Source organism: Zootoca vivipara, chromosome 2 (assembly GCF_963506605.1).
Source record: "Zootoca vivipara chromosome 2, rZooViv1.1, whole genome shotgun sequence".
Taxonomy (NCBI): Eukaryota; Metazoa; Chordata; class Lepidosauria; order Squamata; family Lacertidae; genus Zootoca; species Zootoca vivipara.
Genome location: NC_083277.1, coordinates 95,908,512 through 95,935,246, shown reverse-complemented (window position 1 = coordinate 95,935,246; position 26,735 = coordinate 95,908,512). Strand labels below are relative to the sequence as shown.

The 26,735-nt window shown below is 49.6% G+C and overlaps 1 protein-coding gene across 1 annotated transcript; it reads left to right on the top strand.

Annotated features, from left to right (window-relative positions):
- The first annotated feature begins 7,193 nt into the window (after positions 1 to 7,193).
- RBFOX3 (RNA binding fox-1 homolog 3) lies at positions 7,194 to 24,241 on the top strand. The gene is made up of 11 exons (XM_035104189.2): positions 7,194 to 7,415; positions 8,557 to 8,697; positions 10,116 to 10,169; positions 11,932 to 12,024; positions 13,088 to 13,148; positions 13,476 to 13,529; positions 14,020 to 14,152; positions 15,659 to 15,698; positions 16,733 to 16,794; positions 20,521 to 20,599; positions 21,728 to 24,241. Exons 1-11 carry the CDS (start codon positions 7,194 to 7,196, stop codon positions 21,770 to 21,772), a joined length of 984 nt encoding a protein of 327 aa, XP_034960080.1. The 3' UTR covers positions 21,773 to 24,241.
- The last annotated feature ends 2,494 nt before the right edge of the window (positions 24,242 to 26,735 follow it).

Here is a 26,735-nt window from a genome sequence, read left to right as displayed (position 1 = left end):
CTGAGCTTTTTCAAAAAGAAAAGAAACATTCTAAGTATTCCTTCTGCTTATGCATCTATGCAAAGTGTATTACATGCACAAATCAAGCATGCTATGCAAATTAGCCCAAGATGCATAATTTCTGTTGCCAAAATAGGGCAAGCAAGTGCATGCAAAACTTAACCTCCTCAACTAGAGGGTGCCACATTTGGCAGGGTAGGTTTCTTAAGCATAATTTAGTATCCTGTCTTCAGCCGGAGTCCATTGTCAGGTGTGGTGAGATGTGTTAGAAATGCTAAGAATCAGAACCATGGAGAGCTTCCAGTAGACCTAATGAGGATGGAACTTGGACTCATTGTGAAGATGGGAGTGTTGCTCCAGCACTGGCCAGTAATTGAGGGTAAGGCCTGTGTGAAGCCTTGCCTCCTTGGATGGAATCTGCTTGGAGTTAAAAGAGATTGTGTCCTGTCATACAGTTGTGCACTCCTGTGTGGCTGGAGAATCTCTTCTGGTCCCAGAAGTAGAGAAGGAGAGTCATTGTGAACTGCTGGTAGTTCAAGTGTCGGGAGTCATCTGAAGAAGGGGCAGACCTGCCTTCTTTGGAACCAGGGGGTGGAGGCCTATCTGTTAGGGTTCCTCCTCTGCAGAAGCCTCGTTGGAAACTGCCTAATGGAGAGCTTTAGGGGCCTAATCATCCAGGTCAGAGTTCTCATTTGACTCTGAGGTGGGTCAGAATCCCAGACCATGACAAGGACTTCCACACACATACACACATTGTGAAGAAAATTTCTATAACCCATTTTTGCCCCAAGAGAGACTCCTAACTCAGGATCCCGAGATCCCTGGGTCTGATCACTCGACTTTCTGTAACAGCTTGAGCCCAATTGCCTGTTTCCTCTCCAGTAAACAACGTGTTTGGCATGATATGTCCTAAGATGCTGTAGTACCAGTAAAACAGATGCATGTCTCCCTTTCTCCCCATTCCCCCAGGATGATTGAGTGCCAACTTGGTGCAGGAAGAAGCAGAGTAACCCTTGAGTAATTTGCTGATTGAAAAATGGTTGTTCCCTGTGTGCTTTTTGTGCCAGCCACCATGTCCCAGGTGAAGAGGGCCTTGCAGCATCCCTTGGTGTGGTTAGGAACAGGGCAGCCTTGAGACACAGGGCATGGGGTGGAAAGGTTTCTCTGTTCAAGCAAGGAAAGCTTGCCTGTCCAAGCCTGTCCCACTGTGATCTTGCCTTGTCATAAATTAACCACACACACAATTAAAGAGCCTGTCTCGGCTCCAGGAGCTGCAGATGTATTTCATCCCGGGAGAGAGAAACGGAGAGAGAGAGAGAGAGAGGCACTGCTGTGTGAGGGCTATAAAGCATCTGAGAGCAGAACTTGGGCTCCTAGCAGAGGGGCTTGTGGCTGTTTGTCAGCACAAGGCAGGGGACGTGGTGTCGGATGGGAGGCGGGGGAGAAGAGAGCAGTGAGATGTGAAACTGTGTGTTTTTGAGCAAGGGAGAGAGGAGAACTCTGTGCACAATTGTGTCTAGGAGGAGTGTTTGTGTGTATGGTAGCATTAGTAGCTGCTGAACATGGCAATTGCGTAGACCACTTCATTGTGTGGGTTGCTCCCTTTGCATGGACAATGTAATCACACCATTCTCCAGACATTTTTTAGGATCACCTAATGGTTGGCATGGCATGGAAGCTGACCTTGCACGCAGTGTGGGAGATTCAGTAGCGAGCTGGTGGACACTTTGTGGCTGCAATGTGGCACAGCTACAAGGCAGAAGGTGTTTCATGCTGCTTCCACATGAATAGCAGCTGTGGGCAGCTGGATCTGTCTGGCGGGCCATGTTTGATAGATGGGCAGAGCTGCCCACCTGTCAGTCACCAGATGTCACAATGAAATCAAATTATGCAGGCCAAGGAGCAGACTGCAAAATGTAGATGATCAGCTCCTCATTGGGTGTTGCAAAATGGTGTGCACAGTGCTTTGCAGGTGCTGCCCATCTCCTGACAGGCAATGCCTGCAAGCTGTCTTTGGGCTCAGCTACATCTTTACCTGCCCACCACCACCACCCCAATGCCATATGTTGTCAGGCAGATGGGAGGGGCTTGGCTGATATGGCCTTGTGAGCCAAATACGGAGGCCTGCCATGTTAACCAGGTCCAGGAGGAGCAGAGGATCCTGACAAGAGCAAGCAGCAGTAAATTACGCCAAGTGAGTTAACACTTTATTAGCAAAATAAGATCTACACAGGAGTGTCAGGCCTAATGAGCACAGCAACTCATCTCCATCAGGTCTTGCTCCCTTGAAGCAGTTGCTAAGACTAAAGGTTCCCACCTCCCCACAGTCACCCAAGTCTCCACCTCTCCAGGGTTTCTTCCAAGCAATCAGAGACTGTCCCTATGTGCTTGCCTTTGAACCTCCTGTTTCATGCCTCTCCTGGTTCTGGGAGACCAAGGGGGAGGGGAGCTTGTCATAGCAGGAGAGAGAGACACCCATGCCTCTTCACAAGCCTAACCCATCTCTGCCTCTGTCCTCTTCTTCAGCTTCTGATTCTGGACTTCTCTTTGCCACAGACTCTCCCCACTCACTAAGCACTGTTACCTCTTCAGCTCCCAACACCACCTCTTCCCAGTCTTCTCCCTCTTCTCCTTCTGACCATTCATTGTTGCACCACTACCAATACCCAGGTTCTGAGCCTTCTTTCCTTGGGGGTTCCCCAGCTGGTTCCTCCCACCATTCTTCTGCATCCAACCAGTCCCTGACTGGTCCCTACTGCTGCCATAGCTTGCAACTCTGAAATCAGTGAAGTGACATTGTGGCTGTGTGTGTACCTGTGCCAACCAGAACCTGGTATGTTTGAGTGAGGAACCACCTCTTCTCCAAATGATGGACAATTTTACTTATCCTTTCTTCTCTGTCCCTGAGAAAGGTCAAGTGGGAGTATATAGGAGACATCTCTGCAAGCTTTAACCATCCTGTGTTGGCCATTCCTTTCCACCTGCCATGTCAAATTTCCTGCTATGGATCTAAGGCATTGTTGGAGGCTGCTTTCCTTTGAGGGCTGCACATCCTTATGGATAATCTTCCAGCCAGGCAAAAGTACTTGAGAAAGGAGTAGGGCTAGTGAGTTATGTGACCTGGGGGATGGGGAGGGGCCTAGGTAGAGACCCGAGGGCTGGATAGAGCCCTGGAAGCCCTCATGGTGTAGTGGAGCCAGCATGGTGTAGTGATTAAGAGTGGTGGACTCCTAATCTGGTGAACCGGGTTCAATTTCCTGCTCCTCCACATGTAGATGCTGGGTGATCTTGGGCTAGTCACACTTCTCTGAAGTCTCTCAGCCTCACTCACCTCACAGAGTGTTAGTTGTGGGGGAGGAAGGGAAAGGAGATTGTTAGCCACTTTGAGACTCCTTAAGGTAGTGATAAAGCGGGATATCAAGTCCAAACTCCTTCTCTTCTTCTTCTTCTTCTTCTTCTTCTTCTTCTTCTTCTTCTTCTTCTTCTCCTTCTCCTTCTCCTTCTCCTTCTTCTTTCTTCTTCTTTCTTCTTCTTTCTTCTTCTTCTTCTTCCTTCTTCTTCCTTCTTCTTCCTTCTTCTTCTTCTTCTCATTTGTTCCCCAGTCCTGGGGTTCCCCACCCTTGATGTAGGAGCCAGTCACACCCACGTATTTCTCAGTATAGTAACAGACGCTGGAGCAATTAAGGGAGGCTCTTCATCACTAACCCCCCAGCCATGTGCAGGACTTAGTATCATTATAAACATTATGGCGGTGGAATAGACTGTGAAGAAGGGCATTGCTGATAATATAATGCTGTATTAAGTGCTGTGTGGAACCTCTGTTTTAATTCTACTTCCAATGAATTACAGAAAAGCAGTGCTAAAGGGCTCTGGCATGGAAGCAACCGTAAGTTGCCTGTCCATTTGTAAGTCATTCTTTCCCCCCTCTCCACTTTTGACTCAGTATCTGGCAGACTGATCCAAGCAGGTATGATTTGCTTGTTGCTTGTACTGTCTTGGGGGGGGGGGGAAACCCAGATCCTTTTCAGGTGTGGTTTTCAGGTCCATTTCAGGTGTGATAGTGTAGCAGGGCCCCAAAGGGCCCCAATTAAGGTGATAATGCAATTCCCTATAAATCCTGGAATATGCTTATAATAGTGAATTATGGTAACCTGTTGCTTTAAAGAAACTGATGATTCAGCAAGAAGCCGTCCCTACTGGGATAGAAGGTCAGCTAATACGTAAATCACAAAGAAGCAATTCATAAACTAGAACATATTGTTACATCCACACGTAACACAGGTTCCCATACATGCAAACTAACAATATGTAACAGATCACAGTAAGAATCAAAGTTTAGTTAGCAACGCTTATTGCGCATGCGTATTAGATTAGGTAATGACATACGTATTGAATATGAAATGAGATGATGATGAATATTAAAATATTAAATGATGTAATGTTTTATGTGATTGGTTAAATCAAAATCCTTTGTCTGAAATGTTATAAATTCCTGCCCGACCTTTGGGCGGGGTTCCAGTATTCCGAAAAGATTCGACTGGAACCTTATTGCTTTGCAATAAACATAATGGACTCCTAACTCCTCTTGTCTCTGAGTTTTATTGGCTAACTCAGAAGATAAGCCATTTTTGGCTTACAACAATAGTAGTGGGAATTAGACTTGAGTTCCCATTTGCGGGGTAATCAGAAGGCAGCCCTGGGTCATTTGACACTTTCATCCCCCCCCCCACTATAAAAACTACGCAAGGCACTCTCTTTTAAAGTTTAAAGAACAAATAACTTTTATTTAGTGTACTTGTCGTTGCTGGCTAAATATATACAATGCAGGTAGGTGATACTTAAGTCGCTGAAACATCTTATGTAGATTTTTATCTAAGACTGACTAACATTTACAGGCTGACTGATACTCTGAGGTAGACAGCAGCACAACACCTGCTCTAACTGTTCAAATGATTCAACCAACTGCCATAACTGTACCAACTGCCATAATTGCCGCAGAGTGTATGAAGGTCATGGAGTTCTACAGCTCTTGCAATTAACCCTTTACATATGCATTCTGGATGCTAACATCCCACAATAGTGACATCGCAAATCTAGCGATTTTGACATCTGGCTTGTAGTTTTGATTCCTTCTGGAGGCTTGGAGAGGGGAGACAGCTGAAATGTACACATTTTCCTGTGCCATTCTGCCTGCCAGAACACATACGGAACTAGCTGGCATCATGGTCCAATGGTTATGTGTACACATGGATGCACTTGAGAGCCTCAGTTTTGAAGCATAACCTTTGAATCTTGCAGGCTTAACGTGTCAAAAGATGGCTGCACTTTGGCCAAGAGAGTTGTTAATACAAGGAAGCAAATATTGTTTCTCACAATTATCCATATATATGTGTGTATGACACAATTACCCATATACATATGTGCATCTATCTATCTATCTATCTATCTATCTATCTATCTATCTATCTATCTATCTATCTATCTATCTACACACCCACACATATAAATATTTATATATTCCGGGAAACTGAAATGCCAGAAGGAAGCATGTGGGCAAAATCTAGTGGCACTCCATGGCCAGGTATCCATGTCTTCTTGTGTTTGCAGCATAGCTGAACAAACGTAGAAAACCTGGAATCTAGTTTCGATCAGCTATTGTTTTTAGAAATTTGGAGGTTTCTAGCCTAAGCTTAGAAAGTAAACCATAGAGAGAGAGAAAACCTCCTCAGTGTCAGGGAGTAGCTTGGCAGGCATTATAAGAATTAGGACAAGGGTGAGGAACCTGTGGGCCCCTAGACATTGGGCCCCATCAGCTGCAGCCATCATGGCCAGAGATTAGGTATGATGGGAGTCATAGATTTCCCACCCTGGATTAGCGAGTAGCTTGGTTAAATCACAGAGCCTAGGGCTTGCTGATCAGAAGGTCGGTGGTTCGAATCCCCGCGATGGGGTGAGCTCCTGTTGCTCGGTCCCAGCTCCTGCCAACCTAGCAGTTCGAAAGCACACCAAAGTGCAAGTAGATAAATAGGTACCGCTCCAAGCGGAAGGTAAACTGCGTTCCCATGCACTGCTCTGGTTCGCCAGAAGCGGCTTTGTCATGTTGGCCACATGACCTGGAAGCTGTACGCCGGCTCCTTCAGCCAATAACGCAAGATGAGCGCCACAACCCCAGAGTCGGTCACGACTGGACCTAATGGTCAGGCGTCCCTTTACCTTTACCATTATTTGTAGTTTACAACTTTTTAACTTTGCTTCCCAACCCTTGTTGTTGTTGTTGCCTCATTTCTGTTCCATAAACTCATAAGAAAATATATTGATGTAGTGTACTGAACCTCAACTTAAAGCAAAGAGCTCAGTTAATAGAGCATGAGACTCTTATTCTCAAGGTTGTGGGTTCGAGTCCCACTTTGGGCAAAAAGATTCCTGCACTGTAGAAGGTTGAACTAGATGACCTCGTGGTCCCTTCCAACTCCACAATTCTATGATTCTACGGTACAATTATTCTATGAACATAACAACAAAATCAAAGGAGACTACATTAAAATAAAGAGGCATACAAAACGGGTCATCTAACAAGAAGGTTATAAAATACCTGACCTCCCTTCAGTTAAATGAAAAAAATCCTTCAGTAGCACCTTAAAGACCAACTAAGTTTTTATTTTGGTATACCAAAATAAAAACTTAGTTGGTCTTTAAGGTGCTACTGAAGGAATTTTTTCATTTTACTTCGACCCAGACCAACACGGCTACCTACCTGTAACCTCCCTTCAGTTGTCATGCACATTTCTCCTTTTAATTCTCCCAGTGTCACAAACTTTCAATTAAATTAACTGAAAGCAAGGATACATTTGTGCACACCTGCAGATGTTAACAATTTGCATCACTCCCTTCCCCACCCACCCACCCCCCATCTTCATGATGCAGAATTTGGATTTCTTTATTTATTGGTTCAACACATCACTGACTGGCATGTAGGAGACACCTTCAATTACAGCCTTGCACCGAGGGGAAGATTGCTGCAACTCCAGCGAGTCATTGGATGGACTTGTATCAGCCATTTGGGAGGGGAAGAGGGGACCATGGATAGAAAACGCTCGTGGACCCTCATGAAGCTCCAGGCAATGAGTCAACACGTTTCTCTCATTATTATGTCTCTGCAGGGCAACCAGGACGCCACGGCTCCGCCTGACGCAATGGCCCAGCCCTACCCCCCAGCCACATACCCACCACCCCCGCAGAATGGCATCCCTGCAGAGTACGCTCCTCCACCACACCCACACCCAGCACAGGACTACTCGGGGCAGAGCACGGTACCTGAGCATGCCTTGACTCTCTACACGCCAGCACAGAGCCACACCGAACAGCCGGGCACCGACGCCAGCACGCAATCCATAGCGGGCACACAAACAGTACCGGTAAGACACTCCGTGCTTGAAAGAGAACCCGTGAAAGGGAACCAGCCCTGGCCCAGAGAGGACCTGCAGAGTAGGTTTTCAGGCCAGTTCAAGGAAGCCTGCAGTCAGGTAGGGAAGGAGGAGGGTGGTTCTATCTGCAAGGATGCAAGTATGGAGCCAGGTTGCTCTGCAGTCCATGTGCAAACGTCCTGGTTCAAGACCGAGGGGCGGCATTATGGGCAAGCAGGTAGGCTGAAGCAGCAGATCAAAACCCCTCACCCTTCTCCTGGCTTATCTGGGATAAGAGACAGCAAGGGGTGGTGAATGGGGCCTGAAATAGAGCCGAGGGCTTGTGCAGCAGGAGGCAAGTTCACAGAGGCAATGCCGGTGCCCCTGCTGCCCCGTGGGCATTTGTGGCTCAGTGCTTAAGTTTCCTGGCTCCCCTTGTGTCCCTAATCACTTGTAATCTACCTGCTTGGCTGCTTGCCAATCCCATCGTGCCAATGATGTGGTTGTAATGCAGCTCAGTGAGGAAGCGCTGAGTGAGCAGTTCCCAGCCATTCCTCCGTCCCTGAGTGCCAGGCTGGCTCCTTGCCACCGCACAGCGAGGAGAGTGAGCTCTGCCTCCCCACATGGCTGCACACATGCAGACCCACATGCAAGCCCAGAGGGGTCAAGCCAGGACCGCTTTGTTTGTCCCTGCCCACCGTTGTGGCGGCACCAATCTTTATCCTGCTCTCTCATGAACACAAATGTAATAATGATCAGAATGCCTAAGAACACCCTCTAAGGTAAGCCAGTGTCATTATTCCCATTCTGCAGTTGGGGTTAAGGCCTGTAGCCAGATAGGGAATTTGTGAATGGTGAGGGATGAGCAGCTCACAATCTTAACTATCTCCATATCTCCAATGATCTCTGTATGCTGTTAAAGGTTTGCAGCTGCACCCTCTCCCCGTCCATCACCGTGAGTTCATATCACCACGTACTGTACTCAAAACCCAATGGCCACGTGCAAATCCTAACTCCCAACACTTAGCACTCTTGCAGGTGGCCCATATATCTGCAACCAGCTTTTGCAAGGAGCAGTGATGGTCTTCAGCAAGCACAAAACAGTGGTGAGATCACAGTGGAATCTCTCTTTAATTTTCCCCTTCACCCCCAGCACACAGATGAAGCGGCACAGACAGACAACCAGACGCTACACCCGCCAGAGTGTGGTTCTGACAAGCAGCAGCCCAAACGGTTACACGTTTCCAACATCCCTTTCCGCTTCCGGGACCCTGACCTGCGGCAAATGTTTGGGGTGAGTCCATTCCTCTCACTGCCCGCACAACCTCTTTCGCTAAGCATGCTGACAAGTGTCCCCGGAGAGCTCTGAGTACCTGCTACAGGCAGAGCCAGTGCTGCCATTTTGATCCTGCCCTGTCGCGGGCATCACTGTTTCTGTTCCACTGCAGTTTGGTTCCTGCCAAATACGTTATTCACCTTGCCGTCCACTTTTTAGCATAAATTATGTAAGTTACCTACATTTGTTTCAACGTAAAGGATACGTCAGAAGCAATAAAAAAAATCAGCTACATTTTGTAAGTCTGCGGACTTAAGAAAACCAATGACATTGTGAAAGAGTATTGACTATTTGCTTGACTGATCTCTGTTGCTGACCACAGACAAGCATGCAAACTGCAGCAATTTCCACTTCCTATGCCACTGGAATTTTACAACATCCTTAATTGGTGGGATCAAATGTTGTTACCAAAGGAAAGGACAGAGCATATTCTTTGAATGCAAAAGGTTCCGGGTTCAATCCCTGATATACCCGGATAGGGTCAGGGCCATCTCTACCATTAGACAGAGTGTGGCAATGACCTCAGGTGGCAGATGCTGGGGAACAGCAACAGCACTCCCTGGAGCCCCCCCCCCCAGTTATTCCACTCTGTTACATCATGAACATTTCTATGCCCCTCCCTTCCCACAAGCAAGCTTGCTATTTCAGTTGTGTAGGATGCTTTCATGTCACCCGTGGTGGATTCAGTTGCCAGTACAATTCTCCCCAGATTCCAGTACAATACTCCCCAGATTCCAGAGGTTACCAGGACACAGTGCCCCTTTTTGAGTAAACGGACAGCTTAAAAGGCTCAGGACTGCAATACCTCAAGGACCGCCTCCACCCCCACCATATGAAACATTTCTGTTCTCCCAGGCCTTGGACTAATTAAATTGTCTATGGCCTTTTAAATAGCCACAGGGTTGTTTTTATTGGTTACTGGTTATTGGTTACTGGTTACTTGTTATTACATTACAGTCATACCTCATGTTACGTCCGCTTCAGGATGCGTCTTTTCGGGATACGGACGCGCCAAACCCAGAAGTCCCAGAACGGGTTACTTCCGGGTTTGGCACGTCCGTGACCTGCGTGCATGCGCAGAAGTGCTAAATCGCGCTTTGCGCAGAAGTGATGAATTACGTCACGCGCCTGCACAGACGCAGCACTCAGGATGCGACCTTTTCAGGATCCTGCTCACAACCAGAGGTATCACTGTACGGATTTTTGTGGGTTTGTACTGTAAACCGCCCTGTGTCGTCTTCAGGTGAAGGGTGGTATTTAAATTTAATAAATGAGTAAATGAAAGCAGACATGCTAAGATGGAGTGGACAGGGAATGATTACTCCTATTTTTACCTTCCATCCCTTATTTGCTTTTGTTTTTGTTTTGTTCTGCAGCAATTTGGAAAGATCCTGGATGTTGAGATCATTTTCAATGAGCGTGGCTCCAAGGTGGGTTCAGCATGTTGGTGTCTGGTGCAACCCAAACATCAGTGTCGGTGCGCCTTCCCAGGGTCCAGACTGCCCTCTTGCCCCTTCCAGCTTCCCCTCTGTGCCTCAAGTTGTCTACCTAGTTTCTAATCACCCCTCTCTCCCACCCGCCCCCTAAAACCCTACAGCCATTGACTTAGAATCAAAGTTTGGTGTTTTAACTTTCACCCTAAAAGTGAATATGCTGAATGAAGATACTCCACATATCAGGTTTGTGCATTCTTCAGATTCTAACTCTGAAGCAAGCTACAGAGAGAGTAAGGTTGGAAAGGTGATAAAACTAGGAGCTGCAAACCTTATAGCTAAGGCAACTTAATTGCAGGAAAAGAACACCCTCTCATGGTGAAACTGGAAATCACTCAAATTAAAAGAGGGGAGAAATGTTTTACATAAGGCAAGTTGTTGCAAAGGTTTTGGAGGAGATAGAGTTGAGCATGGGTCTTTTTCAGAAATAGATGCCAAAATACTTAATAACGTAGTTTGCATTTTGTTTCCAGGAGGACATTTAGTTTGACAGGATTTGAAATTTCTCCCAGCTGCTAAATAACACATTTGCTGAGTTTTCCTAGGCCCGTTTCATCAGGTTCAATATTGGACTTTTGGGGTCAAATCAGATTGTGTCTTTTTCATAGCTTAATTTCTCATTGGTGTATGTCACAGTGTGGGTGGGGAATTGGATCAGGAGCATGGCACTGGGAAAAGGGGATGTTTAACCTGTAAGAACGTAAGATGAATCAGGCCAAAAGCCCACGTTGTCCAGCATTTTGTTCTCACAGTGGCTATCCCGGTGTCCAAGGGAAGCCCTCAAGCAGACCCTGAGTGCAACAGCACTTCCACCTGTGATTCCCAACAACTAGTATTCCTTTCTCCCTACAATGTCTTCCTGATTCAAATCCCCACCTCACCCCTCGCCCTGCCACAAAACTTATATTAGCTTTTGGGGCAGGGGGGTAGCAGTAGGTGTGGGCATGTATAACCTAGGTGCCTATGTTTCCCCCATTTCCCAAAAGTAGCTAATGGCAAGGTTTTTTTGGGGGGGGGGAGTATTCCAAATGGGAAATTGCAATGACAGGGAAAGGGCTAAAACCCTCCCAATCACCACCTCATCTTTTATCCACACCCCAGGTTGCATTTAAACTTTGGAAAAGGTGTTAGGAGATCCCCCTAGTCCCAGATTCCCATGTCACTGTCTGGTTTGGCCTTTGGTCCTGGTCAAAGAATGAGGACTTCCCACAGTTTCCGTCAGACATTCAGAAAGTGAATGAATATACTGTAACGGATCTCCAGTAATATAATGCCTCTCTAGGTGGAATGGATTGCAAGTACCAGTAGCTCAGTCCAGAACACCTCACTCACTCTTCCCATGAGGCAGCCGCAATGCACTCTGCTACGTCTTGCCCTGCAATTTTGGCCTATTGGGAAGCTGGCGCCTGTCCTTATTCCTCTTGAGCCTTACCCCCTCCCCTTCTCCTTGCTTTGTCCCTCCCCCCCCCTCGGCCCTTGGGGGGGGTCTCTTGGGAAGTTCACATCCTGCCTCTTCTCCCAGGCCCTGGGGGATTCTTCTCTCTACTGCTCCTTACTCACCCCCCTCTCTCTGTCCTGTCCCACCCACCCCGTTCCCCACCCTTCTCATTCTCTTCCTCCTACTCCTCTTCCACCCTCCCTCCCAAATCCCCCTCTTTCTCTTTCTCTCTCCATTTCCCTTTCTCTCCCCCACTCACAGGGTTTTGGGTTTGTAACTTTTGAAACTAGTGCAGATGCCGATCGGGCACGGGAGAAGCTGAATGGCACCATCGTAGAGGGACGCAAGATCGAGGTGCGAACATGTGCACTGCCTGCTCTGCGTCGGGGCGTTAGGAGTCACACTTGCTCCCCACATGCGCACACACAGACACCCCTTTCTTCTCTAACCATTTCTACCTCTGGCCTCCCAGGACACACACAGGCGGGGCGAGTGGATGTTGCATGCCCTGTGCTGTTGATCTCCCGTAGGTGGTGGGGAGGGATGGGGCACAGAGCAAAAGAGGGAGGGGAGGGCAGACCTTCTCCAGCAGGAGTCTGCTGGGATCTGCCAGGGAATAGCTGGAGGGAGGGCAAGCATGATACTGCCAAATCCCCCAACCTCCCAGGCGCCAGCCAGATTGAACCACTTGCGACGCCTAGTCCCTAAAGGGTAGTCGTATTGCTATTGGCTTCCTTCTTAGTTGTGGTTCTGGTTGTTTTCTTCAAAATGTTACATGATGGGCAGCCTCAGTGTCAGTGAGTTAGGAGGTGAGATGGAGCAAGGCCTTTGGTTTCGCCCTGGTGGACCCTTCTTGATCACACTGAGGCACAAAGTGTTGTGCCATATAAGATGCTTCTTGCAGAATAATGTTGCTCGAGTTCGCCAGGGCTGTGGTCAAAGGAGGACAGGCGGTGCTGAGCTGGTGTTGACGCCATTGTTTTCTGGAGCTCCTGCCCCTGTGTGGTTCCTTTGCATCTTCACAAGCCTGTGCGGTGAATGGATCTCCCACTGTGCATGAAGTCTGGGCAGGGCCCTCCCTGCATGCTGGGTGTTGAACATTATGCTGGGAATGGAGAGGTTCAGGAACGTTTCCTTTGAAAGCTCCAAATTCAACTTCCCACTCAACACATCTGAAGCCTGCGTGCTCCAAAAGGCTGTACACCTAAGATAAGGAAATCGGGGCATTGCCAGACCTGGCATATGCAGGCAGGGTTTCCAGCCCATACTCTTTGGAGAATCTGGTCCAAACCCCAATTGGCTTTTGTCAGTCCTGAAACGTTCCTTGCGTCTCCAGTCCCAGGTTCCCTCCTGGGAGGAGGATATTTTGGTCCAAGGCCTGCCACTAACTCACTTTCTCTGTGCTTTGTGTCGCCAGGTCAACAACGCCACAGCCCGGGTAATGACAAACAAGAAGGCAGCCAATCCCTACACAAATGGTAATGGAGTGAAGCTGTGGCAAGAGGGTGTGCTAGGCCAGAGCTGGTCATTGCTGGAAGACTGGCAGGCCTTTTAAAAAAATGCTTTCTGTGGGGTGGGGTGGGTGGGGGGCTGTGTCAGGGCATGGGCAGGCGTGGAGCCTGATTTTGTAGTACATCCTGGGGAGGAGTACAAATGACAAAACTGGCTCTTTTTTGCTAGAAAGCTTGACCCAGAGCTCCTTAGGCCTTTCACCTAGGTCTCTGACAGGTGGGGCTGGCAGTGAGAGCGCAGGACAGGTATGGGCCAGGGTGATGCTCTCACGTCTCCTTGTTCTTCCTCCCCAGGCTGGAAACTGAACCCTGTGGTGGGCACCGTCTATGGCCCAGAGTTCTATGCAGGTAATGTCTGGATCAGACCAGGTCCCTGGGCAAGATCTGCCCCTTAGATAAGCTGGCAAGGCTGCTAAGCCTTGGAGCAGAAAAACCTATTCCTTGCTTGCTTGTTCTTGACACAGGTGCCTGTGACAAAACACAGGGGGGGGGGCTGGGGGCAGGGTGCTATCCTTAGGACCTCAGTGAAACAGGCCAGAGGAGGAGTCATACTATGGAGCTCTTCTCAAGACAGTGGAGCAGGGGGGGGGGGGAGTTTTGGGTGCAGAAAGATCCCCAGAGGGTGTGTATATAACAGAGAAGAAAGGGCGGGATGAAGGCAGGTGTCCTTCTCCCAGGCGCATGAGGATATTTCTCAGGACACCTGAAGAGGGGCAAGCTCCTCTCTTCCTCTCTGGGGGGATCTCTCCTCTGCCACACAGAGGTGGGCAGGCTACATCTGGCATAAGGAGAGGACTCTTCTGGGGTGCTCATGGGGGTTTCCTTTTCTCTCCCACAGTGACAGGCTTTCCATACCCAGCCACAGGAACAGCGGTAGCGTACCGGGGGGCGCACTTACGGGGGCGGGGGCGCACAGTCTACAACACGTTCCGGGCAGCTCCCCCACCTCCGCCCATCCCCGCTTACGGAGCGTGAGTATTTGCCGCAGAGACAGGGGCCTTTGAAAGGTGGGCGGGGGGGAGCCTTTGGGCTCTTTGGACAGAGACAACAGGCTATTGGTCTCTTTCCTCACGAGCAAGCCTCAGGGGGAACACTTCTCAGTTGCCCTGCCCTGACTACATCTCCAGCCATATTTGGGGCAAGCCCTGGCCTGCACCTGGCTGACTGCCCATTTCACCTAGAGAAAGGCGGCCTCTTTGAATAGGATAGCTGGCCATAGAAGTAACACTCTGACTAGCACACTCAGCAGGAAGACCGAAGGTTTTCAGTAGCCATTTTGTCTTGGCTCTTTCAGAAGATTTGTCCCTGTTTACCTCTTTACATTATTATTTTTTTATGTTGTGAGGTGGAGGAATACAGGCAACTTCCCACTGGCGCAGGGGTTGCATTGCAGGCCAATGCATGCATCAGCCCATTCCGCCCCCTTCCGGGGCCCAAAGTGGTGCACACGCATGCCTTAGTAATGTGCAAAATGGTTGTTCCCTGTATAATCTCTTCTGTGTAGTGAAATAGAAACTGACAGTTATATATAAAGTGAGGGTTTGGTTTGGTTTGGTTTGGTTTGGTTTTAATACTGTGACTATGCAGATAATAGTGCTAAAGGAGTCCAGTGGGTGTGATTGCCAAACCCATGTACTTGCCACATAGAAGACACTCATGTGACACTTCGCATATCACAACCATCGCACAGCTGGGAAAGCACACTGTGTAGTTGTGCACTTCCTCCCCGCCTGCAAGAACCCTCAACTTCTCTGCCCATCATAAATTATGCAATCCAGTTGCATTCATGCAGATGTGCTTTGCGCAAAATGTTTATTTGTATGCTCTAGTCTGAAACTGATTTGTGCAGTGTAGATTTTACTTATTGATTTATTTGGCAGCTAGGGGAGCATGAGGGACAGCTGGGCAAGGAAAGACGGGAACATAATAGAGCCCATCTAGTACAGCATCCTGTTCTCACCCCGGCCAAGCAGATGCTGTGGGAAGCCTGCAAGCGGTTTCCAGGAACTGCTATTCAGAAGCATTGCTGCCTCCAAAGGTGGAGGTAGACGATGATTAGAGGCCATGCAGGATGGGACAGGTGGCCATAGTAGGCACAGAAGCTGCATCCTTTACAGACTCTTTCTATTCCCTATGCATGAGTAGTCATAGCATCCATGTGCATGCTTAAGCATGGAACATATCTGAGTGGCTGCGGCCAGATTCCCCGAAGGAGCATCTGCTCCTTCTTGGTCATCCCACTTGCCTGTCAGGCAGATCGCCCCCATCCAGCTTGATGACTAGCACATTTGCATCTCCCCCGCCGTCGAGGCAGAGAGAGGCCATTAACAGCATTGAAAACCAGAGTCACAGAGGTCCGTTTGATGCCAGAGCCAGGGTTGCCCTTTGAAACAAATGTGCAGTCACACGGAATGGACTTCAAAGTGCCTCGCACGCAGCCATAAGTCACCGTTGCATTTTGCTTTTTTCCTCTGCAGAGTGGTTTACCAGGACGGATTCTACGGTGCTGAAATTTATGTAAGTCCAGCCTTTCTCAATTTGCTCTTACGGGGGGGGGGGGGGAGAGAGAGAGAAATTCTCGTTTGTTGACTTTCCAGTCCAAGCTGCAGTAGCCCATCGGCTGGTTCTCGTGCTACGCCACTCCTCTCCCACCCCCACAAACACACACGCGCTGGTAAATAGGCACATGATCTTCTGGGAAGGATATTTCATGTCTTGACAAATCCCACCTGCTCACTTGGTTAAGAGAGACAACCGGGCGGGGGATTTGCAGGGCCAGTACTTGCAAACGCAACGCAAGCGCAAAGGATATTCTGCTTGGTCTCGGGGTATTGGGAAACAGAGGAGGTAAGGCAGCAACTTTAAACCAACCCCCCAATCCGCTCTATCCCTTTTCACTGCTCCTGAGTTGCTGCTTATGAGGTGTGTGTGCCATTGACTCTCCCTACCCCCACCCCGCCATTGCAGAGTCCCCCATAGCAGCAAGGCAGTGAAGGAAATAGCTTGAAATAAGCTTCCCCGCATACGTGCTGCGGGAGGACCGCTGCAAAACAGCAGAGCATGTTGGGACAGGGGTGGCGCTCAGGATCGCACGCAGGTTCGACCTGCCAGTGGCCCTGTGCCTTCTACAGCTGCTCCCCCCCAGGGCAGGATTTATTTGCTGGTCCAGTGTCAGCATGCTGTCTTCTAGCGGCATTTCCCCCTCCATATTTAAAGTGCTCTGGGCAATATTTCAGACGCACACTGACGGATTTATCAGAGGCGACATCTCGTTAACACCGCCACCCGCCAGGGAGGTGACATTCTCTCCTCAGCATGTTTAATTTCTGCAGGTTAATGTTAGTGAGATCCCCGGGGAATGCTAATGAGACTGGTGTCGGGCTAGTCTGGTGGGGTGGCTGCATGCGTCCCTCCTGAGCTTGGTTAGCACCTGGGGTGCCCAGCTTCTTTGCTGAGAACCAGCCTCATGGCACACGATGCCTCCTTTCCTGGTTGCCGGCACAGGAACCGCAGCCCTCGCAGTAACTTTTTGTCTCTCCTCTTTGCTCCAGGGGGGTTACGCAGCCTACAGATATGCTCAGCCGGCAGCGGCAGCAGCAGCTTACAGTGACAGGTAAGCAGCCCTACCTGTTTATTAGTCCTGATCTTGCGGTTCATGGCCTGTTCCCCTGCCCAGTGTTATCAGCCAGCATCCTCGACCACAAGGATGAGGAAGGGTGCCCCCGCGCTGTCCCCACCAGCACCACCAGTTTACGGGGCCTGGATAGGACACCCCAAGGAGTGAGGAAGGTGGGCCATCATTGCCTTCAGCAGGCAGTGTTCCCATCCTCTGCAAACCCGCTTCTGCATCTGTGAGGGCCATTGCTCGACCTGTCTGGATAGGAAACTCCAGGGCTCAGCAGCGCATAGAATCGTAGAGTTGGAAGGGTCCCTGAGGATCATCTAATCCAACCCTCTGCAATGCAGGAATATGCAGCTGTCCCATCAAATCTGCAACCTTGGCATTTTCAGCACCTGGCTCTAACCAGCTGAACTATCCAGACTCACTCTAGAATCTGACCTGATCCCTGGCTCTTATTATAATGTGCCTCCAATACCAGTTGTTCATGAGAATCAGCTTCCTTCCTTTTACACCTATAGGAATCAATATTTTATTTTAGTCTTGTCTAGTCTAGTCTAGTCTGGTGGACATGCCTAACTTCATATGGATATGGAGCAACTGTATGGAACATGACCAAGTTCTGCAGGGCCTGTTAGGTGGCCTCTCTTGCAGGGCAAAGCACTGTGGTAACAATGCAGCTGTATTTAACCCTTCACGGTCCCCTCGTTCTTCTAATATCCAAATTATGACAAAGGTGGCTGTGGTTATCTTACTGGAAAGCTGGAGGAAATATTATTTATCTGGTTGTTAATTCACACTGATTAACATTCACCTCACCCCTTTACTACCTTGGTCTTTTAGTATTCTATTAGAAATGCAGGTTGATTGTCATTTAATTAGTCTATCGGTGGAATATCAGGGAAATGGTTGAACGGTAACTACTTTTAGATCACTCCAACATGACATTCTTCCTCCATGGAAGCATGCAGATGAAAAACATGGAGAGAGAATAAGGGTGAGGGGTGGGGAACCCATCCAGTTTTCCCAGGAAAGAGCTGCAAACAACCTATTAGATTCTTGCCAGGTCCTTCTCATGAGTCTCCTGGAAAATATAAATGGACTTTTAAATAAATTATGGTATAAAGTTTTCCACATCTATTATTTCTCAACAAAGGGGAAAATGCATGTTTAGTTATTCTGCTTGGTTTAAAATGCCCACATTTTACTTAATGTATAGGCGTTCTAATGGTTGGAGCACAATGGTTAGAGCAGGGGGAGGGGGAGCTGTGTGTCCCTACAGACATTGTTGGGCTCAAACTCCCACCAGCTCCAGCCAACTTGGCCAACGAGAGCTGTAGCCCAGCAATCTCTAGAGGGAGTGGCAGGTTCCCCCACCCCTGCCACTCCCTCTGAGCTACAGGCTGGATCTCACTTAAGCCACAAGGGTGGTCTTAGGCGAATCCCAACATAATCTCAGCCTCCCCATCTGTAATAATGCTGGCCTACCTTACAGGGCTGTGTCAAGAATTACTGGGGTGGTTTATCTATTTAAAAGTGTTTATATACCCCTGTATCATAAAGCTATATCACAGCAGTTTACAGCCATATGAAAACATAAAACCAAACAATAAAATCATCGAAAGTTAACTTTAAAATTAAAGAACTAACATCAACAGAGTACAACAGGTGTACTCTTAATTGCCTGCATAGGCCTGGCAGAACAGAAAACTTTTCAGTGGCATTTAAAAGTTGTCACAGAAGACGGTTGCTGAATCTCTGTTGGCAGCGTGTTCCATAGGACTGGGCTGATGATACTGAAGGCTTCTCATTGTTGTCACCAACTCTGGGGGAAACCAAAGACACTCCTGCGTATGATCTCAGTGATCCCTGAGCAGCTGTTTTAACAATGGTGTGACATGTTCTAGAATCATGGAATTGTAGAGTTGGAAAGGACCCTGACCAGAAGCCCCCATCCACAATCTGCCTACCACAAGCCTCCAATCCAGACCCAAGGGCAGCCCCACTTAGAGCCATTGCAGCATCCAAACCTCCAAGTTATCATTATGCACACAAAGTAATTTGAACTATAAATACTAAGCATTCTTAAAATCCCCTGAGCTTTTACTGCTTTAAGACTTTAGCTATTGAATATCAGTCTTGCAACTCCATTCTCCTTTTTGAAATACTAGTCTAAGAACCCCTGGAATTAAGCTCTTTGTTCCTTCTCCTCACACACAAAATCCTCTTATAATTTCTTCCTCTTGTTCATATGATCCAATATTGCCAAAGGATCTGATCCAGACCCTGGTCCCCATCCTCCTGCACCCTTTCCTGTTTTCCTGAGGCGGCCAGGAAGCTATTCAGCCTCTATTTCCTGTGTGCCACACACAACCAGTTCTGTTCATCTCGATCCCCTTTTCCATCAGGTTGCCACACTGTAATTCACTCCGATTCCTCCTCCATCTCCTTTTTCTAATAAGCACAGATGAACAGCATCACAGACTTAATGTTGACCATCTAGGGCAACATCCAGTCAGGGAACCTTTTCTAGCCCAGGGAGTTTTCAGAGGACCATTTTGCCCTGAGGTTCCCCACTCCTGATCTAGGATAAGTGTGGGAAACCTTTGGCCCTCTGGATGTTGCTGAGCCACAGCTCCCATCAGCCCCAGTGAGCATGGCCAGTGGCCAGGGATGATTGGAACTCAGTGTTCAGCAACATCTGACAGGTCAAAGGTTCCTCCACAGCTAATCTAGGAGCTGGTCAGATTTTTTAGGTACCCAAGTTGGGGTGCCTCTCCCTAGCTAGCCTCCCTCCTCCTTCCCTCTCTGGGCTGCCAATGCCTTTGTTCTCTCAAGTCTGAGGAAGGGGCAGGCACCTGTTTCATTCTTCCCACACTCATCACTTCCGGCCAAACAGGGGTTCCAGGCACTTGCTTCTGTCTCGCACACCTCGCCGCCCCCTACCCTGCAATTGCCACTTTGCACCAGAGAAGCAATGCCCAGGGGACTGGAAACACAACTTGGGCATGTAATGTGTCATTCTGGCCAGAGGCCTGGGAGTTGTGCTGCCAGTGAGAGCGGGAGATAGTCCGCAAGGTGGAACCGGAGCAGCAGTCCATGCCAGGGCAGCTCTTTCAGTTCGCAGTATGCCCACTGCCATTGCAACAAGGCAGCACAGGTGATGGGCAAGGGCTGGGCTTGAGCAGGTGCTTCCGAATGCACATCTCGCAACCTATTTTAATGTGTGTTTCTTTTACGCTCTTGGTTCTTTTCAGACTTTGCGTATTTTCCCCTGCCCTCTGGTGCCAAGCACAGAATTTCCCTTGTTTGCAACACTTTCCCAGTGGCCAGCCCTTGGTTGCTACCGGTAGTAACGGCTTCCTTCCCTTAGACCTTCTGAAGGTGTTCAGGGGGAATTTCATCCGGGCTTAAGGAACCAGAGTGGTGGGAATGAAGATGCAGTTTGCACGTGGCTCACAAATCTTGGCGTATTCTAAGGGTGTCCAGAGTTTGAAGTGCTCTGTGAGTGTATATGGAGGAGACCGAAAGCTCGGTGGTGGGCTGTTTCCTAACAACTCAGAAAATAATCCTGCCATTTCTGTCGAGGTGTATTATAACTTTAAAAAAACAACAACTATGTATGACATCCGGGGCCTGATTCATGATTTTCTTAACATTTAGGGTTGGCAACTCTGCGACCCCCCAGTTTCTAACGCTGCCCCCTGTGTTCGCTCCTAGTTATGGCCGAGTTTATGCAGCTGCAGATCCTTACCACCACACCATCGGCCCTGCTGCCACCTACAGCATTGGCACTATGGTAAGAGCCCTCCCACCCACCTATTTGCGCGAGGGGCTGTCTGGGAAGCATGCCGCCTTGGGGCTGGGCTGGCCACTTAGGGTAAAAGGAGAGGGGGGGTTGGGAGGCATCCACACTCACCCCTCGGCTGCAGCCGCCTCCTCAGCACTGTGCAGGGAAAGGAAGCCTAAGGATGAGAATCCCAAGAGTGGGGAGGGAAGGACAGAAACACACCACACACACAGGGCCTGGTGCAGACCCTCCTGCTTTCGTGGCCACTAGAAAGGACATACGCAGGCCTTCTGCGACATTCTTGGCTGTCACCAGGCTTCCTCCTATTTAGCCTGCCTTGATGCACTGCTTTGTAGGGAAAGCGGTCCAGCACCTTGTCCAAGTGGAAGTGACCGTTTGCTCAGGAACCATTTCTGAAAGAGCAGCTAACTCTTAGGTAGAGAACTGGAGCAGGGCAGAGGGTGGGGTTGGTTGCACAGGCACACAGCCCAATGCCACTCCCTGCTACTCCTGATCTCACACACACTGCCGCACCCATTTCTTGCAGTGATGCCTCCTTGCAATCAGCTTTTACATACAGCATCAAAGAGGAGAAACATCCAAGCCACCCTGCTTTACTAACCCTCCCCACCCAAGCCACTAGCCCACCCCACAGTGCCAGTGCCTTCCCAGCGATAAAACAAGGAACGAATGGCCTTTGCAGCCATCTCGTGGGCTTAAGGAATTGGGTTCAGGCCTTTTGGGTGTGGGGGGGAGAGGCAGGGTGGAAGATCCCAGGGGAACTGAGGCTTGAGTACAATCTATCTCTCCCCCCTTACTACTGAAATGGTCCATAGGAAACAGCTAAGTTCCAGCTTCGAAAGCTCTGCTTTCCTTTCCTTTATTTTATTTTAAAATGTACATCAGCCTTATCCATCCATTATCTTCTGGACTTCCTGTGAGCCCAGGCCCACAGCAGCATTGCATGCTGGGAGTTGAGTCCAACCACCACCACCACCTCGTCCCCACCACTAAGCAAGGCCTCTGCCAGCCTTGGGGGTCCCAAGGGACCCCAGTCTTGGCTGAAATAACAGGGCAGGGATGGGCTGTGCCTCTCCTTTATACTGATTGGCTTTTTCTCCGTCTTTGATGTTGCAGGCTAGTCTATACCGAGGAGGGTACAGCCGCTTCACTCCCTACTAGCAAGACAGACCCAGCCCCTCCTCACAATAGTAACACTGACTGCTCCTTAGAAATCAAACCAAAATCAAATGGACATGGGCCCCCGCCCCACGCTGCTGGCCCTCGGCAGCCTAAACCACATATTTCTTTACCTCAAGCCGCCTCTCATGCCTCACACCCCACCTGTCTCTGATGGTGTGCCGCCAAGTTTGTTTTCATTTTGCAAAGCTACCAGCCAGGGGGTTGGGACAGGCGCCTGCTTCCACCAGACCAAACAAAACCAAACACCACCAGCAAGCAGAACCTCACGGAGAGCCTCCCTAGAGCCCACCCTGCTCCCAAGCTTTTCTGCCACGAGCCCCGGGGACAAGTGGCACTCGAGAGAGGCCCCCAGTCAGGCCCCCTGCATTCTGCCGGGTGTTCAGGTCCTCGCACAGGGGAGGGAGGGTGCAGTTAAAAGAACTCAGGATGTTATCCCTCTCGGATGCAAACTGCCCACGCTCCTCACTCACACACACACACACGCAAGGACCAGGTGGGCAGGGCCCCAGGCTGCTCCAGAATCCCAGCAGGTGCAGGCTGCAGTCCCAACCCACCTTACACTGCTTAGATGCACTCAGCCTCCAAGCAACAGCAGGGAGAATTTTGCTTCCTCTGCCTGCAGGAGTTGGAAGCTGCCCCCTTGCGGAGGAATGATGCGATGGGGCTGTGTTTCACCCTGCCGGGAGGTGGAGCACAACTTGCCAAGCATGCAGCAAGAGTGAGAGCGGGTGGGGGAAGCGGGGACCCTGCAAGGAGCCCCTGCTCTCTAGGTTCATCAAACCACATGCCTAGCAATGTGAAGGAGCTGGTTGGGACCAGCCTCCTGGTGGGCTGAATGATCCCAGCTCCTTTGTTCATATCGGGAGCAGCCATTCCATGTAGGAGGTGGGCAGCGCTCTGTGTGAGCAGATCCGGCACATACATCTGTACAGAAAGGGGACAGGGGAGGGGAGGGCACTTACGCAGAGACAGGAGGCGGGGCGGGTGCTGGGTGCCGGGAACTGAATCCCAGGGTCCCACTTCCCAGCTCTGACATAGATTTGGACCAGCACACCCCCAGAGAGCAGAAAGCCCTTCCCTGACTCCCTGCGGCCTGCAGGTTGCTCCATGGAACGTTCTGCCTTTGTTTTCTGTTGTAGTGAAACCTTCAGCTGTTTCCTTCTGGGACCAGGAAGGGCACACAAAAAAAATATTATTTTTTAAGCAAAGCAACAAAACAGTTACAAAACTTAACGAGCCAACAAAACAGTTACAAAACTAACAAGCCAAGCGACAGGCCATCCGGACGGAGCTCAAGCACCGGCCGACCGACCAACCCACCGACCAGGACGGATGGACGGCAGCCGCCCACAGACTCTGCAAAGCCGTCCGCACACCGGGAGACCCGTGCCCTGCTCCCCCCCACACCCCGTTGCAGACCCACGGGGCCAGGGACAGGTACTGACACAGACTGGATTCTGCAGGCCCTCCCAGGCCACCACGTCTTCCTTCCAGCCCTCCTGAAGAAGAAGAAGAGCTGCGGGCGTCCCCTAACCACAGAACACGCCACGAGCGCTCCCGCAGGGCTAGCAATCCTGCTTCTCGCTTCCCAGAACCTCCCAATGCTTTTTGTGCTTTGCTGGTTCATCCATTTGTCAAGTTGGCAAGGCCTCGGGATGCCCAGGCAGGGCCAGGCCAGGGACTTTCTGGGCACAGCCACCTTGTTTCTGTGGGTGGGAATCTCGGGTTTTAGAGGGGTGTTGTTGTTTTTTTCCTTTGAAGAGATTGCACTTTCCCCCTTTCCCCCGAGAACCCAGCTCCCACTAGCCCCAGTGGGGGTCAGAAGCTGCACCCCGTTTACCTTCCTTGCAGTAGGCCTGGCTACTCTCACTGTGGCTTCACAGAGCTGAGATCATCCGAGGCGATCCCCGCCTTGCACGTGGTCTCCAGATCTACAACCCCTATCCTCAAAGGGCCAACGGTTGCCACCACACACACACCACCACCACTGGGGCAAGCACACCCTTACGACTGCGTGGCCAAGCCCGTGGGAGGCCACAGCCCCATGGTGGTGTCAGGGAGTGAGGCGGGGCTGTGCACCAAGGGCTGTGCACAAACTGAGCAAATACCTGCTGGCGCTAATGGGCACACTCTCTCCCATTGGTTTCTTCCCTGCCCATGGCCCATAGTGGGAGGGGTGCATGTCCTACGGCCCGCTCCCCACACCCTGCCACCTGCTCCCAGAGCCAGATGGACTCTGGTCCTTCCTCATGCTGACCCTGGAAACCCCCCACCCCACCCCACCCTTGGCTTATTCATCTCATGAAACCTCACTTTCTACTCAGCATTAAAGCTCCTGACACGCCAGCAACCAGATGATCCTCCTTTTCTATTCCCGTTGTATATAGCCCCTTCCTTTGCCACTCCCTCCCCCTTGTATAAAGCTCCTCCCATTTGCTGCCCTGTCTCCCGCCCCCTGGGAGCATCAGCCCGCCCCCCCCACCCCATTCTGTACGCTTCGAAGGTGTGACCATTCAAATAAACAGTATTATTATTATTATTATTACTATTACTATTATTTATTATTATTATTAAGATTATTAAGATTATTAATAAAGGTTTCTTTCTTCAACCAGGATGGCTCAAGCTTTTGACTCGGGGTGGGGGGGGAAGAGGGAGGGGCAGTGAATGGTGCAAGTGGGAAGGAGAAGCATGAGAGGAGGAGGCATGAGTTTGAGCCATGGCTCAGCATTATTCCGATTGCAGGTCACTGCAGCAGCCACAGCCAGCCTAGGATCAAATGGTCAGGGAAGATGGGAGCTTCCCTTCTACAGACCATGTTGACTTAAGAGAAAACAAGGTCTGAGGTACAGGCATTCCCTGCTGCTGCTAAGGGGCTCCATAAATCTCTTCTGCATTTGCTACCTGCTAGTCTGCAAACACTTGGGCGGGGCGGGCGGGGGCCCTGGAAGGCTAGTATGGCTGATGAGTTGCAAAGTTGCTCCATATATGTGCCAGATCCATTACAGAGTCCTGACAGCCTTTGCAGCATCACACAGCCATGAATGTTCCATGCAGGTAAATTGTGTGGAACTTTGTTTGTTTGTTTGTATGGCCCACTGTTAGTAAATATACAGTATCTAGCAGTTCTGTAGCCCTGTCTGTCTATCTATCTGTACACACACACACTTGTAATTTGCATTGTATAAGGATTAACACAAATTCTGCATTCACTTTTCTCTCCACACCTTAATGTGTTGCTTCCAATGCTTTTCCATTGCAATTCTATCTTCATGTGGAATTAGAAGTGGGTGGTGATAACAGCAGGCAGTTTTCAAGGCAGTCACACACACTGGATTTGCACAGGAGGAAACTTCATCATGCATTAAGTTTCTGAAGGTGGTTCTACTCCATGTGGCCCTCCTGATGTTGCTAGACTACAGCTCCCATCATCCTTTGGCCTTCAGCCATGCTGGCTGGGGCTGATGGGCTTCCAATAACATCCAGAGAGCCAGAGATTCCCCACCCCTGCTCTTCTACGCACAGTGAGGAAATAGAAGGCCAGCAAACAGGGGAGCATGAGCAGGTAATGAAGAGAGCTTCTTGGCTGCCTGAGAAAGGCATGATAGGAAACAGGGCAATAGTCATGTTAATGCTGGGAGACCAGGATTTCTCAAATACCCCATTACAGCTCTGGCTGAAGGAGGAAATTTCATTATTAAAGCAACGGACTGGGTTAGACATTTTTTTCAAAATGCCAAGCTTGTTGCTCTTGCTGCAATCATGCCCACCTGAGCAGCATTGGCAGTGCAAATGTTGCTGAACATGGGGACAGGGCCTGTGCAGCAGAGAAGCCGAGGTCCCTGTGCACATCACGCTTGGTCAAACTCCATGCCGCTAATTGCCTGCATGCTGGATTGCAAGGGAATTCTCTCGCTTGGCTCTGCATCAGAAATTTGGAGATGGGGGCAGAGAAAGAAGTGTGTGTGCATGTGCGTGTGCGCGAGAGAGGGAGTGGGAATGGAAGCGAGGTGACGGGGATGTAAGTCGCTACACAGCAGGCAGTAGCCCAGCCCTGGGGAAGGCCTATGATAGATCACTTGACTTTATGCCAGCAGGAGGCAGGGGTGTCCTGAAACAAGGATGTTTGCAAACGGAGGAACAGAATGCAAGAATGCCCATTAGCTCTCACACCTCCACATTCTTCTCTCTCCGCCCCAACACCACCACCACTGACCAAACCTTGTGGAGATCACCTCTCCAGGATACACTTGCTTGCTGTGCTGGAAGAAGGACTGGTCCCTTTAGCCCTGGGTTGTTGCTGTTATGCCTGTCTTCTCTTTCTCTCTCACCCCACCTCCCCAGCTTTATCACTAAGACATCAGGTAAGTCCCCTGCTGTTAAGCCTAAGTTTCCTAACCGAGTGCAAAGTGCAGCAACACCTACAGAGCTTGTCTATCACTGCATATGACGGGTTCTTTCTGAAGCAAGTATTGGAAAAGCTGCAAAGGGACTGGAATAGATCTGTTCAGGATTCTGGAATGGGAATAAATGGGTTATCTTTCATTCATCTTGGGAGCTTAGGGCTCAGGGACTCCCCGCCCTATCTCACAAAGTCCTGAAGACACCAGCAGCAGCCAAGCATAAAGCTCTGCTGCCATCCTGTGGACTTTGTTGATCACTGCCATGTCCCCTTTTTCAGTCTCAGGCCAAGGCCCTGTCCACACTATCACATTTCTGCTTAATTATGTATTTTGCCTCTGCACACAACCCATTCCCTCCTCAGTTTGTGGTGCACCTGAATGCAATGTGGAAATCTTCAATTAATCACAGTCCAAGCTCAAACTAGAGTTACCAGCTTCAGGAAAAGCTAGGATCGTAATACCAACTTTGTATGATGAAGCCTGTAACCACTGAAGCTGATAACAACTGAATTCAAAATGCCTCAAATCAAACATTGAGT

Coding starts and splice junctions, on each gene's coding strand:
- RBFOX3 (XM_035104189.2), top strand. CDS start 7,194: ATGGCCCAGCCCTACCCCCCAGCCACATACCCACCACCCCCGCAGAAT. Junction 10,170..11,931: donor TCAATGAGCGTGGCTCCAAG/GTGGGTTCAGCA, acceptor CCCCACTCACAG/GGTTTTGGGTTTGTAACTTT. Junction 16,795..20,520: donor GCAGCAGCTTACAGTGACAG/GTAAGCAGCCCT, acceptor GTTCGCTCCTAG/TTATGGCCGAGTTTATGCAG.